The sequence below is a fragment of the Engraulis encrasicolus genome, chromosome 1 (assembly GCF_034702125.1).
Source record: "Engraulis encrasicolus isolate BLACKSEA-1 chromosome 1, IST_EnEncr_1.0, whole genome shotgun sequence".
NCBI lineage: Eukaryota > Metazoa > Chordata > Actinopteri > Clupeiformes > Engraulidae > Engraulis > Engraulis encrasicolus.
The window spans coordinates 26,721,264-26,740,686 of NC_085857.1; the positions used below are offsets into that span (position 1 = coordinate 26,721,264).

The 19,423-nt window shown below is 43.8% G+C and overlaps 1 protein-coding gene across 1 annotated transcript in view; it reads right to left on the bottom strand.

The window, feature by feature from the left end:
- septin3 (septin 3) overlaps positions 1-19,423 on the bottom strand; it is a 31,945-nt gene that overhangs the window by 7,030 nt on the left and 5,492 nt on the right. Inside the window, exons 3-7 of the mRNA XM_063199369.1 lie at positions 18,288-18,369; positions 16,321-16,458; positions 13,942-14,059; positions 13,220-13,315; positions 11,652-11,748 (exon numbers count right to left, since the gene is read on the bottom strand). Coding sequence (XP_063055439.1) covers positions 11,652-11,748; positions 13,220-13,315; positions 13,942-14,059; positions 16,321-16,458; positions 18,288-18,369 — 531 coding nt within the window. The remainder of the gene's footprint in view (positions 1-11,651; positions 11,749-13,219; positions 13,316-13,941; positions 14,060-16,320; positions 16,459-18,287; positions 18,370-19,423) is intronic.

The window sequence follows — 19,423 nt, forward strand, 5'->3', positions numbered from 1 at the left end:
ATTGCAGAATTGGCTTGTGGAATCCAATATTTCTGCCTTATTTGAGCCAACACATAGTTGCGTCCACAGTGGCCTGTTCTTTGATGTATGTCCCTCAAGATTAGAGTGGCAACGTTGCTGTGCTTAGAAAGAATCACTGGGTGCTTGGCACTTTCTGGCAGAGCAGACTTGTTAAGTCTTCCACCTACTCTCAAGGTGTCATCTTGAAGAATCGGGTCAAGCTTATACAGCACACCTTTGTGACTGAGTTGACTTCCATTCTTCAGGACTTCGATTTCTTCCTCAAAGTGCTGTCTTTGACTGAACTTTATTATTTCTGCTTCAGCAGCATCCAGGTCATCCAAGGTAAGTAAGGTCTTTTCAGGTTTAAACCTTTTCATGTGTTGTTCTAACCTTTTTCTTTGTTTTTCAGGGTCGTTTTCAGTTTGGCTGATTGTTCTTAACGCCTCCTTGCGTTCTTCTTTACGCTCCCTCAGAGCTTCCTTTACCTTTACAATCCAAGCCACTGAACGTTTGAGTTTGTTCCAATCGGAATGATAGGTAAGTAGCTGGTTCATTGGTGCCATACTTTCTTCAACTGTGACCGTGTGAACAGCGACTGTGGTCTTGACCTCCGGGTCATCTTCTAGGCTTTCCTTCTTTCGCACAGGCTGTTCTGGCCAATTCTTTTCATCCAGCAGAAAGTCTGGTCCACTTATCCACATTCCTCCTTCGACCAAGCTCTTCGCCTTCAGGCCTCTGCTGGCTTGATCTGCAGGATTTTCATTTGTTTTGACATACATCCATTGTGAAGGCTTAGTTGCTTCTCGTATCATTGAAACTCTATTAGCAACAAACGTTTTGAAACGTGCTGTGTCACTGTCGATGTATCTGAGCACCGTAGTGCTGTCTGTCCAGAAGACAGATTGTTGCAGTGGAATTTGCAGTTCTTCGTGCAACATCTTGTCGACCTTCACTGCGACAACCGCTGCGGTCAACTCAAGCCTAGGGATTGTGACTTTCTTCAGCGGGGAGACTCTTGATTTTCCCATAAGGAAAGCACAATGTTTCTCTCCATGCTCATTCTCCAGCAGTAAGTAAGACACAGTGCCGTAGGCGTACTCTGAGGCATCCGAAAAATGATGCAACTGCGCTGAGGTAGTGCATCCGAAGTTGGTGGGTTTCAAACATCTACTCACATGAAAGTTGGAGAGGTAAGAGACATCTTCGAGCCATCTGCTCCACTCTTCTGCATGCTTTCCATCAATGTTTTCATCCCAGCCAAGCTGTTCCTTGCAGAGATCTTTCAACAAAAGCTTAGCAGGCAAGATAACCGGCGCCAGAAAGCCGAGAGGATCGTAGATGGAGTTTACGATTGACAAGAGTCCTCTTCTGGTCACTGGCTTGTCTTGCAGCTCTATTTTGTACATGAAAGTATCGGATTCTGTGTCCCACTGCACACCGAGTGTTCTTTCCACTGGTAGAGCGTCGTGTCGTAGGTCCAGGTCTCTGACCTCAGTGGCTCTGTGCTCTGCAGGGATTGACGATAGCACCTTTCTGCTGTTGCTCATCCACTTTGTTAAAGTGAACCCGCCACTGCTGCACAAAGCTTGAAGATCCTTGACCAGTTTCACTGCATCGTCTTCCGTGGCTACACTTTTCAGGCAGTCATCCACGTAGAAATGGCACAGGACTGTCTGAACCGCGTCTGGAGATGCAGTGTCTCTGTGATCCTCGGCAGTTCTTCTCAGTGCGTATGAGGCCACACTTGGAGAAGAAGTGGCTCCAAAAAGGTGCACTGCCATTCGGAATTCCTCCATGGGCTCGTCCAATCTGCCGTTGGGCCACCAAAGAAAGCGGAGTAAGTCTGCATCATGTTCTGGCACATTAACTTGGTAGAACATTGACTCAATGTCTGCCATCACTGCTACAGGCTCCTCGCGGAATCTGAGGAGGACACCGACCAAGGTGTTGGTAAGGTCGGGCCCTTGGAGCAACTCACTATTCAGACACCGTTCTTGGTAGGAGGATGTGCAATCAAATACCACCCGAAGCTTCTTTTTCTTTGGGTGGTAAACCCCATGGTGCGGTATGTAGAACACCCTGTTGTCCTCACGGGTCAGTTGGTGCGTTGGAACCCGTACCGCGTAGCCCTTGGTAATGATTGCCTCCATGAAGTTCTTGTAGTCTTCGTAGAACTCAGGATTCTTCTTGAGCTTCTTTTCCAAGGACGCAATGCGTTGCTCTGCCACACAACGATTATTGGGCATCTGGATCTTCTCATTTCGGAGTGGCAATCCGACACAGTAATGCCCATTCTCAAAGACTGCTGTCCTTTCCACAGACCGCAAGAATTGCTTGTCCTCCTGAGACAGCTCTTCCTTGTCATCATAATTGCGTTCCGGGAAGTCAGCATTATACTGTTGGATCAACAGGTTCTCTATCTCCAACAACGAGATTCTGTTCATGAATGCATGAGAAGGTTCATTCTCGGTTTCATTACCTATTACAGGTCCACTCAACACCCAGCCGATGGTCGTCTTGAGGGCGTATGGACCTCCATCTTGGCCGTTAATGATGCGCCAGGGCTCCATTGCTCCTGCACAGTTCGCTCCAATAAGCAGGCCTACATCCGCTTCTAGCTCTGGCAAGCGCACTTCACTCAGGTAAGGCCACTGTTGGATATCCGACTGCTTGGGTATGTTTCCGGCATGAACAGGTATGCTGCTGTGAGTAAACACCTTGGGCAACTCGACGTACATACTGTCCTCCAGCCCACACACTCTAAGCTCTGTTAGAACCTGACTGTCCATGAGCTTCTGGTTTTCTGGTGCATCTTGACCCATGGTGCTGAGACGTATTCTGGTTGGTTTCCCTTTCACGTTCAATTTCCTTTGAAGGTCTTCCGTGCAGAATGTTGCCGTGCTTCCCGGGTCGAGAAAGGCGTACGTTTCCACATACTGGTCGCTATTCTTCGCCTTGACTTTCACCGGAACTATCCACAGCACACATTCAGCTTCTCCAGCCCCTGTGAGGGCGCAAGACTCCTTGGTGATGGGAACCTCAGCGGCTAGCACCTCTTCACCAGTAGCGCCGTCACTCTTTCTTGGCGAGGCGGAACTGTCATCTTTCTCTTTGTGCAGAATGTCAGGGTGCTTGAAACCACATTCTTTGCACTCTAGTTTTCGCTTACAGGATTTGCTGAGATGGCCAGGGATTAAGCATCCAAAACATAGACCCTTCGATTTCAGGAAATCCACTCGTTCTTGATGAGGCTGGCCTTTGATCTTACCGCAAGCAGCAAGAGCGTGTGGCTGCTGACAGAACAGACAGGGTTTATCAAAGGCGTTCACCGCTTTTCCACTGGTAGCAGGCTTGACTTTGACAGTCTTTTCTTGAGGCTCTTTGCCTTCAGGTACAACATTGGTTGCAAAACTGCTTTCACGAAACTCCTTCTTCACAGGCTGCTTTCCTTTTTGGTTCGTCTTTGTAGCTGCGGGTGAGCGGCTATCCGATATATCACCAAAGAGAGGATCGACTGCTATCTTAGCTTGGCGGTCTATGAAGTTCACCAAATCAGTAAATCTGGCCCGGCGACCACGTCGTTCTTTGAGGTCGAAAGCTTCTGTTCGCCAACGTTCTTTCATTTTGTAGGGCAGTTTGGATATCAATGCGCGCAGATTGGTAGGATTATCCATCTCTTCTAAGAATTCAATATCCTCCATTGAGTTGCGACATCCTATCAGGAACATTGCGTAAGCGTTTAACGCTTTCCCATCATCTGCCTTCACTTGTGGCCATTTGAGAGCTTTCTCCATGTACGCACTGGCGATCCGAAGCTCATCTCCATAATGCTTATGTAGAAGGCGCTTAGCTTCTTTGTAGCCCTTGCTTGGTGCCATGTGAGCGCAACTACGAACGAGCTCTTGGGGCTCACCATCTGTAAATTGTTCCAAAAAGTATAACTTATCCTGGTCGTTATCCGTTTTCTGCTCTATGGAGTGTTCAAATGCCCTCATGAAGGACTTGAACTGCAGTGCATCACCTTTGAACACGGAAATGTCTTTTGTGGGTAGCTGTGAAAGCTGCTGTTGCTTTACTAGCAATTCAGTAATTGCGTTCTGCTTCTGCATGACTGACACAATGTCATTCCCTGTTTGTGTTCTAGGACCTTGATTTGAGACTGGCTGTGGCTGTTGCGGTAGTCGAGTGCGCTGCGCTGGTCTTGGAGTTGGAACATTCGTTGTAGCGCGTTGCGGTAGCAACATGCTAACTCTTTCCTTCTTTATGCCCCCACTTATTGATTTGTGCACTGACACGCGACTCCCTCTGCCATCTTCCAGTGTCTCATACTCTTTAAGCACTTGTATTTTTGCTTGACTTTCAGCTAATGCTGTCTCCAGTTCTAATTCCTCTTTTTCAGCTTTAATTCTAATAATCTCCTGTTGTTTCTTTATTTCTTGGAATTCAAGCTCCTGTTTTTTCTTCAGCGCTTCTTGTCGTTTCATTAGAGCGGCATGCTCTGCTTCCTGACGGGCACGTGTGGACGATACACGTGAGGTGTTAGAGGTGTTACTTACTTGAGAGTGTGCTTTTGCAACATTCCTGGCCCCTATCTGTGAAATGCTGTCACTGGGCAAAATAGTATCTTCTACACTTACCAGTTGTTCAGTAGGAACATCTAAGAGCATTTTTTCCTCCTCTGTGGAATCATGCATGTCTGCCAGCCATCTTTTAGTTTCTTTCATGAAGCCTGTTATCTGATCCATTTTCGGTTCATACCAATAATTTTGGTCCTGAATCTTTTCCTCTTCAGACAGCAGACAAGAAACTTCATAATTGAGCTTATTAAACTCGTTTAGAGACTGTGCAAAATCACTCTCCATTTTAAGATGAACACTTTCCACATTTTGAGCATCACACTTCAATGTCTCTATCTCTTTAATTTGGCTGGTTAGCGTGGCTAACGTTCGTCTTCTCAATCCTATGAACCGCTGTAATCTCTCCTCCTTTCCCTTCTCAGTTAGCTTGCGCTCCCTTCCCTGTTCCAATGTATCCTCGCCACGCGTGTCAGTATCGCCATCAGCCATCTTAATTATCGCGGAGTTAATGTGCAGTAAGCAGGCACAAAGTTTAAAGCACTTACTTCAAAGTTGCCTTTCTTCATTAACTGGGTGCAAACGAACTGTTCAGAATTCACAAAAGCTCCACATTGGCCAAATCCTTTACTGATAAGCACACGTGTCGTCTCGGACAGTTAAACTGCTTCCATTGGAATTTTACCGACAGGTTTAAAACTTTACTTTTCGTCGGAGCTTCTTCACTCGTGCATACGACGTCTTTTCTTCACAATATTCAAAGATACTGAAGGCTTTTTTGTTACCTTTTCCAGGCGAATCATTCATCAAAGGGTTACCCGTTTCAGTTTCCTTTTCTCTCGGCGAGGCTCGAGCTTCTTTTCTCCTCAGCCGCGTTGTCCATGCAATCCAGGCAACGAGGCTCCATTAGCGAGTTTTTTGACTAAATGTAGTGGCACATCGTGTCTCCAAACTTCGTTGTCCCACCTTTGCAGCTTGTCTAACAACCAGTATTTGAATCACTCGACTGAGACCAAGTTTTCTTTTAAGATGTTTAGTAAAATAACTCAAAAATACAGTTACATGAAATTAAAAGGCTCGGTACAGATCGGTCAAAAAACTGTGTTGCTTCCACCGTATCCAGCTGCAATCTGACCTACAAAGTGCATACGGGCATTAATATTATCACGCATTACGTAGTGGAAGCCAAAATTACATTTCACAATAAAAGTACACTTTTATCTATCTTTTTATACTAACTTATTTATGCATTCTAAAAAATACAATCATCATGAATTTCTTAAAATTAAATTAAGCATTTTTAAACATTTTTAATCTAAATTATTTCTCTACATGAATTCCCCATTAACTGGCTCTTACATGCTACATTACGGTAGTAGCTCACAGCACAAGGTGCAGAAATACCTTCAAGCTCGAAATCACTTGGCAACAGAAAAGCTTATCTAAACTGTCACAAAAACTGTGCTAGCTAGTTTCAATCAGTGATTCAGAATGAAATACGTCTTTTAGGGATGCACCGATACCGATACTGGTATCTGTATCGGCACCCGATACTGCTCATTATACTCGTACTCGTACTCGTCAAGCACTTGCCGATACCAGGAACGATACTGCTATTACACAAAACAAGGCAAAATCTTCTTCACATTCTGTAGACTTGAAAGCAGCATGGAAAAAATGGCCACCTCATACATTTACTAACATTTAAATCTACATGGAAATGGACAATACAAATATCACAGGGGGAAAAAAACAAGGCCATGCATTTATTTTTTTATTGTATTTTGGTGATAAAAGGTATTGGTATCGGTACTCGGTATCGGCAAGTACACACATTAATGTACTCGTACTTGTATCGGTTTCAAAAAAGTGGTATCGGTGCATTCCTAACGTCTTTGTAACCTGGACATGGTGCATTAAACTTTTCAGTCAAGTGAATAAGAAAGAGACTGCAGTCTTTTATGCTCCACCTGAAAGTGGTGGCATGCAGAGCATAGTGATTTGAGTGCACCATGTCAGGCTGAGCTAGGCTATATTTATAGTAGCTCACAAGGTAAATTACGGCAGAACCCCCCACAGTCCATCTGTGTGGTTGGTTGCTATGGTTACCTTACCGGGCTGCGCGTTAGCCTGGGGTCCTTTAGCTGGCTACATCCCAACATTAGACTCCCTGCTCTAAAAGAAATTACTGCCCTGGGAAAAAGTGGAGTGCACTAAAAAATACTCTCTGTGACTTAACTAGACAAGGATGAACCGCGGTGCTCCAATTCATTGGCGTGCATCCAAATCCATCCTCGTTATGTATAGTTTCACTGCCAAATGCACGTTCAAGAGCCAATATGTTCAGTTAGGTTTATCTCTGTTGTGCAATAGGGGTCCAGGCCGTTTTGATTGTGTCGTGTATTGTGCAAGATAAAATTGTGTATATTGTGGAATCAAAATGTAACAGTAAAGCTGATTCTCCTTGGTCTTCTGTGTGTAACCTTTTTCTGTAAGGTCACCTTTTGCGGTGAGTCTCCGTTATTAACATATTGTCACCAACATTTTAATGACCAAGTCTTTATCTGTGTTACTTAAGGCTCTCTGTAATGACATATCATAGCAATGTTGTTATGATGTAGTAGAATCTTTTCTGGCAAAGGGTGAATGGGCCCACCGGCGTGCCAATCTGCACAGCGTGGCTACATCAGCTAAGTAGATTCTCTATCCACATTGGCATCCAATTAATACAAATCCAGACCAAGTACTGCAGTTCCCAAGTGGCCTAAGTTCTCTACCTGAACTCCTTGCCCTCCTAGTCTTAGTTAACTACAAATTAAAGCATCAAAAAACATTAGACTATCACAAGCTGATCATATCACATGCTAATGTACTCATTCGAATCCTACCACACCCAATTGTTATTACAACACATGCTAATCATGTGCTATGATAGTCATTACACCACGAAATAACAACAGATGCTAATTAATATGCTAATGTTGTATTAATATTTTATTACCATGGGCAAGAAGGTAGAGAAATCAACTAGCTCTCAAAACCTCAAAAGGTTGCGGCTGATTCCATTTTTTGGCTCCTGACCTTCTCACTTGGTCGAAGTGTCCTTGGGCGAGACTCTGAACCCCATGCTGCTACCAATGTGCTAGCTGAGAATATTTTCCCGGTAGTCTGACACATTTTAAGGTGTGTGTGTGTGTGTGTGTGTGTGTGTGTGTGTGTGTGTGTGTGTGTGTGTGTGTGTGTGTGTGTGTGTGTGTGTGTGTGCGCGTGTGCGTATGTCTGTGTGTGTCCTTGGGTGATCATGAGGCATGCATGCTAATTGATATACTTCCTACACTTATAACCAGTGATGTGGAAGTTACTTTTTAAAAGTAGTGTGTGCTCGTTACTCGTTACCTATTCAAAAAAGTAGGGCCTTACTTTACTTACTTACTCCATGTGGAAAGTGCGTTACTCGTTACTTTTGCGTTACCTTTGTCAATCGAGGTAGAATCCCTACACACTGGGCGTTTCACGTTCTAGCAAGGCTAGAACACTGGACATAGGACAATAGCCAATATTAAAAAGGCAGCTTTTACCAACAGAATTATCAACTCTGACGGAGCGAAATCAACACAATCAACTTTATCATTCCGCTTTGAGACTGAGTAATGGGCATACTTCCAGTGATAAAAAGTGATTGTGGGGTGTTTTCCACCCAAATTTGCCCCGCTATCCGCTATGCTCGCTCTCTTCTCGGTGACTGCCAGTGCTTCGACCGTCCGACCGTGCCTCGCGCCTTCTGGTGCTCGCCTGAAAAGATTCTAAGCGCACACGCATTGTTGAGGAGGAAGGAGGCAGCAGGCAGAGGCAGCTACGGAGCCAGAGATGAGCCGATTTTGAGCTTGTCACCCCACCACAGTCTCAATATCATCGAAACAGAGAGGGTGCATGGTGGGCCGAGACTGATAGAACTTACGGTGTTACAGTCAAATTGCTCCGATCGGAAAAGTAACGTTTTGCCATATTTTTAAAGGAACGGCGTTACTTTACCTAATTTTCCAGTAGTACCGCGTTACACTACTTTTATCCGAAAAAAGTAGTTACACTACTGTAACTTCATTACTTGTAACGCGTTACACCCAACACTGCTTATAACCAAAGTACAAACTGGCTTCATGAAGTAAAAAGTCATACTACATTCCTTCTGCCTGTCAGGGGTGTAAAAAGTAGAAATAGATTCATGGTGGAAGTACAACACCAGTACATATTACATAGTTGTTGCACCAATTATTCCATGTTACCTACTGAGGTAGATAGACTGTGTTGTACAGGAAAATAAAGACTAAAAACCTAAAAACAAAAGCCTGCCTCAAATTTGATCCAACCAGCTCAGAATCAGCCACACCTTGTCAGAAACATGTTGCTGTTTTTATATTTATATAATGATTTAGCCATTTATTTAAGTTATTTGAACTTTTTCGAAGAGTGCCTTGGATACTTCAGCTTCAGTTCTTTCCTTTTTTTTCACCACCGTCAGACTACCAACCCAAGACTCATGCTTCAGCCCATTGGCGAAACAATTGCACAGAGGGCCCCAGGGCAAGACACTTTTAGGGCCCCCTATACAGCTTGCCAAGCTCCCAATAGGGCCCCAACCACCAATACGGGAGGTTCCTCGGCCCAGGGGCAAGTGCCCTGCTCGCCCTCCCTATAGCTCCGCCCCGGCAGCACCAAACCTATCCTACCCTTTTGTTCTTGTTTGGCCCACTCTGAAAAGATTTGGCACTGACCCACGCGCAACATTGGCACTCACACTTAGCATCCCTGCTGTGAGATAGCAATCTAAACTGGACAAGGTGGCAACATGTAAATAGGTGGGGGATCTGTGAGCTAAGTAGGGGTGTAAATCACAGCCTCCATGACGATACGATTCAATATCGATATCTTACTATTCGATACAATACGATTCGATTAGACTCCAAATACTTTTCCACTTCTATTATGTTATGGAGCTAGGGCATTGGCAGGGGCCAGCGATTTGATTATTTTCGATACTTAAAGGGGTATGCCACTATTTTGGGGCTTAAAGGGGTATGCCACTATTTTGGGGCTTAATACAGTTAAAATCGTTGGCCAGGGTTTATAAAGGTGGTAAAGTGTCTTATTTTTCACGTAAGCCGTTGTCTTGCTTTAAGACAAGTTAAAAGAGGGAGCATGTCGCTAAGCTAGTGAAAGTCAATGGATCCGTGTAGCATGCTACATGCTACAGTGATGCATTGACTTTCACTAGCTTAGCGACATACTCCCTCTTTTAACTTGTCTTAAAGCAAGACAACGTTCCGTAAAAAACTGTAAAAAGCTGTAAAAAAACACATGTCTGTAGGTCGAGTTAAGAGATCGCTGGCTGTTAGGGAAAAAATGACGAGATAAAAAACATTGGAAAGCGCTATTTTTTCACTTGCAACAGCGGCCGCTTACAGTTCAATAACTTTTGAATGAAAGAACATAGCTATTCGAACAAGCCCTAACACATGTCTGTAGGTCTAGGTTAAGGAGATCGCTGGCTGTTAGGAAAAAAATGACGAGATAAAAAAAATGGTTGGAAAGCACTATTTTTTCACTTGCAACAGCGGCCGCTTACAGTTCAATAACTTTTGAATGAAAGAACATAAAAACGTGCCGTAAAAAACTGTAAAAAGCTAAGATTCGCAGCTTTCGAACAAGCCCTAACACATGTCTGTAGGAGAAGGCGATCGCTGGTTATATATATATTTAGGACTCTTTAGCTTAGATTCACCATGGCGTGAAAGCACAGTGTTGTCGCGGCTACTTGCAGCAGCTGATCATACGGCCCAGTTCTAGTCCCTGTATGGAAATGCGTGCGAGACAGCACCATCGAGACCCCGTCAAGTTTCATGAATAGCCTATTTATGAAGCCTAGTTGTGTTTGAACAGTTCTGCAGTACCTAGTAGAAAAGCCCCAGCTGTCGACAGACTGGGTAGCGTAGGCTACATTAAAAAATCATGTCAGGCACGCTTGACATAGGATTGGTACCAGAAGTGAAGTTGCACCGTACAGCAGAACAATTTTAATCAGACATGAGTACATTTATCAGTATCAAAACCGTTTATTATACTTGCCAAGCCATGCCGAGAGGACAACTTGCAGCATGCAATTAATCATGAATGCTGTATAGAATTAAATGCCTTTAACCCGCCATTGCTTAAGTCACGAGGAGCTCCGCCTTGTGGCAGGCAGGGAAACTCATGATTTACAGACCCGTTACGCCATCTACTGGCCACTTTGGGTAACTGCAGGTTTAATTCAGGGTTTCTAGGAACCGAAAATGGAACCGTTCTGGTACCGGAACCGAAACGAAGGAACCGGAAATGGAACCGGAACCGGAAATTGTCAATCAATACCCAGGCCTAGTCGTCATGGTGTTTGTCATGGCCATTCTGGTTATAACAAACTTGCAATAGAGGCTGTGAACGCGTAAACTTACATCAGTTGTTCCCAAACCTTTTCAGCGGGGACCCCTTTTTGGACCTAAGAAAATTGCCATTAAGAATTTGTCTGTTAATATTGCTAAAATCCACAGGACGGCAAATACATCTATTCCCCATACAGTACAAGTGAATACTGTTGCTAATGGATCATTCTTTTGAAACTCGATTGTCGGAAACTCCGGCTTCCGCCTCGGAAAAGTGCAAAAGAATGGGTACTCAAATCGGGGTTCCGAAACACAAACTCGGAGCGCTTCCGTGTACTCCGAGTTCGTTTAACATTAGTGTTTTCAGACGTTTGTATTGTCCCCAGCTGTTTCAATAGAACGCATTTACAACGGTTGTCAGGAGAATAACCTCGGATCTACCGACGGCCGAGTTTCAAAAGAATGAGCCATAACTAATTTATGGAATTAAGTTAGCTGTTAGCTGTTAAGCTGTGGATTTCCCGTTTTTATGCAATGTCCCTCTTGTCTGCGGCTCCCCAAGGGACACCAACCCCCAGTTTGGGAACCATCGTCTTACACAAACATACATTTCCAGCTGCTGCATTAGGTATCAAAGGTAGTACTGTATGTTACACACCTTCTACGATGCCCCATGCCGTCTTTCGTCCCAGCACCCGTTTGCCATTGACCTGGTACTCCTTATCACTGCCCACCACTGCAAAGGGCATCACCTCCTGCAGGACAGAGAGATGCAGAGAGAGAGATGCAGAGAGAGAGAGAGAGAGAGAGAGAGAGAGAGAGAGAGAGAGAGAGAGAGAGAGAGAGAGAGAGAGAGAGAGAGCAATACTTTTAACATTTACTGTAAGCTTGATTCAGAGAGACATGCGTATTTTATCACTGTCCATTATGGAAATGGCAGCCTCTATTCCCAAAGAGAGAGAGAGACAGAGAGAGACAGAGAGAGAGAGAGAGAGAGAATATAGAGAGAGCAGAGCTGGAGAGAGAGAGAGAAGAGAGAGCGAGAGACAGACAGACAGAGAGAGAGAGAGAGAGAGAGAGAGAGAGAGAGAGAGAGAAGAGAAGAGAAGAGAGAGCAGAGCGACATGCAGCTAGAAAGAGAATGAAAGGGAGAGAGAGGCAGAAAGAGAGGCAAAGAAGTGGATAGAGTGTAGGAGGTGGAGAGGGACAGAGAGATGGAGGGATAGCGAGCAAGATAGTGAAAGGATAAGGAGAGTTTAATGAGACATATACTGTGATGCATGAGGTCACAGCCCTGTGGAGACAGCCTCATGCCCAAGTACTATAATAGAGGGATGGAGGGATAGAGTGCAAGAGGGCGGAAGAGAAAGTGGCAGAGAGAGAGTGAGCAAGAGATAGAGAGAGAGAGAGAGAGAGAGAGAGAGAAGAAGAAAAGACAGTAGATGAAAAAGCTGCCTGTATGAGATGAGAATGTGTTTAGGCATAAAAAACAATTTCCAGTTGCCCCCAATCAGTTACTGTGAGCTACCAGGGTTTTATCACAGCATTTTATTGCTAAGGCACCCACCTTGACAACATAAACCTACCACCTTGACTATGTGCCTTGAAAAGATACGGATTTTGTGTTGTGGATGTCATGTTTGATGTCAAGCTGCTGAATGTCAGTTGATTCACCAAGATGTCTACTTTTAGGATTTTCATATTATTTCTTCCGGAAATGCACAGTGTAGTCTTTGCAATGATCATAGTCACATGTCTGCTACCAGCTACCAGCCACCTACCACCTTGACTAACGAAAATTCTGCGGGAAAGACTACAGTTTAGTTTTCCCAACTTAGAAGCACTCTCTGACCAGGGGTGTAACTAATAATTGAAATGTATCGATGCATCGATGTATCGGCCGGCGATTTCATCAAATTGCATCGTATCGTGGGCCATTCTTAAGTATCGAAAATAATCGAATCGCTGGCCCCTGTTCAATGCCCTAACTCCATAACATAATAGAGGTGGAAAAGTAATTGGCAAAAATCTAATCTAATCTAATCCCATCGTATCGTGGGGAATTCTTAAATATCGAAAATAATCAAATCCCTGCTTTAATCGATACCGTTTCTGATCATCATGGAGGCTGTGATTTACACCCCTATCTCTGACCTCAAATAACAGGACAATAACACATTGGTATTGGCAGCAGGAGCTGCTGTTGAGCAGTAGTATTGAACGTACCCTGATCTTGTCATTGTCAGCCTTGTCCTCCACATCGTAGTCAAACTCCTTCTGGGGGTAAAACTCAATGCCACCCGCCTCCAGCTCCTTCCTCACCTGCCGGAGAAGAAGAAGAAGAAACATTGGTAAGGCGTTACTTTACGGTTACCATATGTAATTATTGTGTACTTTCTGAGTAACAACAGGGAAACAAAGACAAGTTCGATGATTAGATGGTTAGGAAATATGCAGTAGTTTCATTGCAATTCTTGAGATATGTGTATTACATGGCATTTACTTTGTAACTACCCCCTTTTTACTTGGTAGGTACCATGTAACTTCTCTCTGTTACGCTGTTGTTATGCAGAAAGTACACAGCAAATAGTGTACCGTAAAGTAAAGCGTTACCGAAACATTTTAATTGTTTTCAAGTACATTCAGTGTACATGTACAGTACATTCAAACAATTTACAAGAAACATTTTCATTTGATATAGTTTTTAAAATAATAATGTAATCCAACAACTAAAATAAACAATGACTTGGGTAGCTGTAGCCTAATGGTTAAGGAGGTTTGCAGGTTGCAGGTTCGAATACCACCGTTCCACTCCCTACCACAATTCACTATTTTTGTGTGCTCGGGGTATATTTTTCAGCGTTGCCCTGGCTCTTTGTCTCTCTTTTCTTTTCTGTGTTTATTCATGGCCCTCTGTCCGTGTCTATGTGTCCATGTGATGCTCTTACCCTCTGTTTGAATTCAGACTTCTCCTCCGGCGTGAGCGTGTCCGATTTGGCGATGACAGGGATGAGGTTGACCGAGTTACTCAGGTGCTTCATGAACTCGATGTCCAGCGGACGCAGCCTGATGGGGGGAGAGAGAGAAAGGAGAGAGGGGGAGAGAGAGAGAGAGATGAGAGAGAGATGAGGGCAGAGGAGAGGAGAGTCGGGGGAAGGGGAGGAAAAAGAGGGATGGAAAGTGGTGAGAGCAAATGATAGAGAGAGAGAGAGAGAGAGAGAAGAGGGGGAAGGGAGAACAAGGTCAACAGATCCACCATACACTGTAAAAAATGCCCGTTGAAATTACGGCAAAAAACTGTCAAATTGCAACAGTCAGTGACCGTAAAATGTAAAACAGTTTATCTCTGTACTAAATACGGCAAGCTACTATTGAGTCAAAAAGCGCTACATGTATTTAAACAGGGACTGTTGCATTGTACTGCTCACTGGTTGCTAGCTAGCTGGATGGCTGGCTGGCTGTAAGGCCGGCCGGCCGGCTGGCCTGGCCTGGCCTGGCCTGGCCTGGCCTGGCCGGCCCGGCTAGCAGGTCACGTTGTAAGGGTGGCTGCATGGCTTGCTAACTAGCTTGTTTGTTAGCTTGCTTGCCCTGCTAGCTTTGGCCTTCATTTTCCTTAAGGTTATTTTCAGGCCTTTTTTAAATAAAGAATGCATTTGCATACCCTTCATTGATGATACTAGACTGGTCCACCTCCCTGCACTAGACAATCTGGCAATTGGGCATTTATTTAGGTATCTAATTAGGTTGATGTTTATCGGACTCCAGTGAGTAGAATCTGTCCAATCAGTTGTCTGTGATTGCAACTCTATAATTGGACTCACCTGAGTATAATCAGTCCAATCAGTTGTCTGATTGTAACTCTATAATTGAACTCACCTGAATATAATCCATCCAACCACTGCTGCCATAATTTTACCGTAAAATGTAAAAAAATAATACCGTTATTTATTTAACGGTAGGCTTTGGCAACCACTGCTGCCATAATTTTACCGTAAAATGTAAAAAGGAAATAAACCGTTATTTATTTAAGGGTAGACTTTGGCAACCACTGCTGCCAGCAGTTTACCGTAAAAACAACAGTTCTTTTTTTACTGTGTACAGTATGTGCAAACTCTCCAAAAAATCCAAACTTTCCCTGATGAACGAACTGACTGCCCAGCATAGAGGTGAACAGAGTCGCCCGCACTTGACTAATACACACCCACACCCACACACACTGACAGACAAACAGACAGACAGAGCGATGGAGAGACAGAGCGATGGAGAGAGAGCAAGATAAAGAAATGAAGGGAGGGAGTAATAGAGAGAGTGATAGAGAGAGTGATATCCAGGGATTATTGTCTGAAAGCATAGCTCGCTGCCAAACATTGGCTAAGCCTTTAGGACGATAAGCCTAACAAAAATTAATTATTTCCTTTTAGACTGAACCATACAGGCAGAGAGAAAGGTGTGTGTGTACGTTTGTGTGACTATTGCACCTCTTTCACACTGCAAGCACAGGGGCGAAGGCGAACATGTCCAAATGAAACATGAAAACAGCTTACTCCTTTCAGTGTCAGTGCTGCGGTGTCCAGCGCGGTGTCAGTGCTGCGCCCGGACAGGCCAGTGAGCGGGGTCCGGACAAGTCCGCGTTGCATCTTGGAAATGGAGCTCGAGTCTATTTTCCTGGACAACTGAACACCCCATGACCCCCTAGCCTGATTATCATCAACTTTCAAATCTCTCTCTGACCAAGACCCATTACAATGAACGTTTCCTAAACACCATTGTGGACCTGTCTCCCTTGGTTTGCCACTGGTTGATTGGTTCCTGACAAAGTTGGTGGAGTTCCCAATTTTCCAGGAGATCAGAAACGATATTTACATTGCTCTTGGCCTGCCTAGAAGCAACACTGAAGGTGTTGCGTCACTAGGAGGGCATGGCCTGATTAATGACCCCCTCACTCTCGTCCCCGTCCCGGAGCAAGCAAAATTTGTAAAAGAGCCTTACCAGTGTTCGGATATTATTGGACTAATAATGTAGACAAATAACGCTACACATTTGCAGTGGATGTGCATCTGGAATGCACTTGCTACCACCCCAAAATCCCTCAACAGATACACACAAGCACACACACACACACACACACACAAACACATACACACACACACACGACTGACGTGTGCTGTGACTTACGACTGCCTGGTGGTGGGTGAGATAAAGTACCGGTATATGGAGCAGACATGCTCATGGATGTCAGGGATGCTTGTTAGCGTCCAGACACACACACACACACACACACACACACACACACACACACACACACACACACACACAGAGCGACTTACGAGTGTCCGGTGGGTGCGATGAAGTACAGGCAGCAGTGTACGCGGGTGTCGGGGATGCGCTTGTTCCGGGAGATGTTGACCTCTTCCTTCAGGTACTTCTCGTACTGTTCATTGATGAACTGGGAGATGGGCTCCCAACTGTGGAGAACACAGGGGGGGAGACATGCATCAAGTACTAGTGCTAATCAGGGCTTGACATTAACTTGCCAGCCACTGTGGCTAGTGGTTCTCCCGAGTCACTAGCCATTCAGCTATTCCACTAGCCACATTTTTTTTTTTTTTAAATCATGACGCTGTACATCTAACCTCAGGAAATGGGGTGCTTAAAGCAAGAAGACGAGTGCATGGGTTTCCACATGGAAATAAAACAAACAAATAGAAACTGACTAACTGACCTTTTTCTTGAACTTAAAATAAAACAATTGATACACAAAGGGCAAATTGCAGAATATAGGCTATTCTGATATGTCATACCAGAGAATAAGCTACCTGCCAAATTGGCTAGTGACACTGAAATTGTTACCAGCCACAGCCAAGTTTTACCAGCATTTGGCCGGTTGGCAGGTGCCAGTGTCAAGCCCTGGTACTAATAAGTTACTGATAACAATTTATTTATAATAAGGGATGCATTAAAAGCATTCTAAAGATTCAAGATTCAAGGAGTTTATTGTCATTGTTAATGAAGTCAACGAAATTGTGGGTGGAGCAACAACACTGCGTAGTTTGAAGTAGGCCTATAGAAGTAACCAAAAAGAAGTAGTCAAATAAAGTCTCAATTCATGAAGTATATCATGAAGTGTAATAATATGAGTAATAATAAATTAATCAAGTAAATAATCAAACATATATATAATTTATATAATTATATATAATTTATAAAAACTTAGTAAATAGTTAACTAATGATAAACAAATCCTTAGCCATTTTTTTTGTAAATGAGTGGGAAATGTTAATATTTAATAGGTACATTTTCTTATCAAAGATTTTTTAAAAATGTAAATGAATAAAAAATACCCTGTTAAAAGGTTTGTGAAATCTTGAACACATTAATTGTAGATATTTTATAAAACATTAATTAAACTTGGGAAATAATAAAAACACTTGATAATGTTTTGTTCATCATTGGTCAATTATTCACCAAGTCTTCATAATACTTTTTCTGCATTCCTTATCCCTTATTATAAAGTGTTACCTTTATTTGTTACATGGTGCCTTTCAAAACACCCAGAGTGTCACCTTTGAAACAAAATCTAAACTAAAAATAAAAAGTATTTCATGATTTTTTTAAAGTATTATTATTATTTCAGAACAGAGAGAGGGAGAGTCCATATTAAACCGTGAAAAGGTGAATCTTGCGAGTTTAAAAAAACGGCCAAAGATTCATGTCAGCAGCAACTGACGTCACTGAGCAACCCATAAGAGCCAGCCAAGAAAAAAACAAGCAAAACAAAAAACTCTTGAATTATTAATTAGGCACAGCTGTTCATAACAAATCATTTGAGGGTTTTTAAAATACCAGCTCATTCCAATGGGGTAACATCTAAAGAGAATTGTTTTGCCCTCCATTCACTGAATCTCTCTCACACAGACACAGACACAGACACAGACACAGACAGACACACACACACACACACACACACACACACACACACACACACACAGGTCTACTACTACAACTACTACTAGGCCTCTCCACTCACTAGTTGTCAGTATTGATCCAGTCCTCGAACACACACACACACACACACACACACACACACTTACCACTTGTCATTATTGATCTGGTCTCCAAAGCCCGGTGTGTCTGTGATGGTCAGCTTCATCTTCACGCCCCCTTCCTCAATCACTGCAACACAGAAGGACACACGCACACACGCACGCACGCACGCACGCACACACACACACACACACACACACACACACACACCCACACACAAACACACACCCACACAAACACACACACTTACCACTTGTCATTATTGATCTGGTCTCCAAAGCCCGGTGTGTCTGTGATGGTCAGCTTCATCTTCACGCCCCCTTCCTCAATCACTGCAACACAGAAGGACACATGCACACACACACAGACGCGACATGAGTGTTAAGGTGTGTGGTGCACACAAGCTGACATGGTGCCCTTAACAAGCCCTTAGATACAGACAGTGGAGAGGTCAGAAGACAAACTAAATAGATGGCTGTCTGTTTAAACAAGTTGTTATGGTCACCTCAGTTGGCTATTTTTGACGTTCAAAATCAAAATTTACAGACGTTTTTCTCAACGCAAGGCTGATAATTCCAAGACTTTCCCCTTCTTTTCCATGACTTTCCCTGAACATAGAACAGAATTTTCATGACCTCCCAAAGTTTTCACATTTTGTTCATGTTGTACATTTTAAAGCGGGAAGTGATTTAAATAACATCAACAACAAAAAAACAATAAGAAACAAAAAGATAGATTGTATGTTTTGCAATTGCACTTTATGCTCTCCACAAAATCCCATGACCTTCCCTGACTGCAAAATGGTCAAATTCCATGATTTCCCATGACTGGAAAAGCCTCTACTGAAATTCCATGACCAGTAGGAACTTCGTCTCTACCCTGGAGTAGTCAGGACAGGAGCAATACACATATCGTTTCTGAACTCCCGAAAAAGTAGGAACTCCTCCCACTTTGTCGGGAAGCAAACAACCAGTAGCAAACCAAGGGAGGCCGGTCAACCACGCTGTTTGAGAAATGTTAATTGTTATGCTCTTGGTCAGACCAAGTCTCAAAGAGATTTGAAAGTCGATGATAATCAGGCTACTCTGGAGGGCAGTCATCAAGGCATTGAGGAAAGATGCCTTCCTTTTGGAACTGACCAAAACACAGATCTGCACGCACACCCACGCACGCACGCGCACGCACGCATGCACACACACACACACACACACACACACACATTCCACTCACATCATCACAGGCCAACACTGTCCCACAGACAGACGGTGTACTGGACAGCTCAGTAGACAAGACTCAATAGATCACTGTCTTGTCTTATCGAGTTGGTCACTCGCCACTCGGCTGTTTTTTGCACTAAGCGAGTCCCCACAGTACAGATGTTGATGG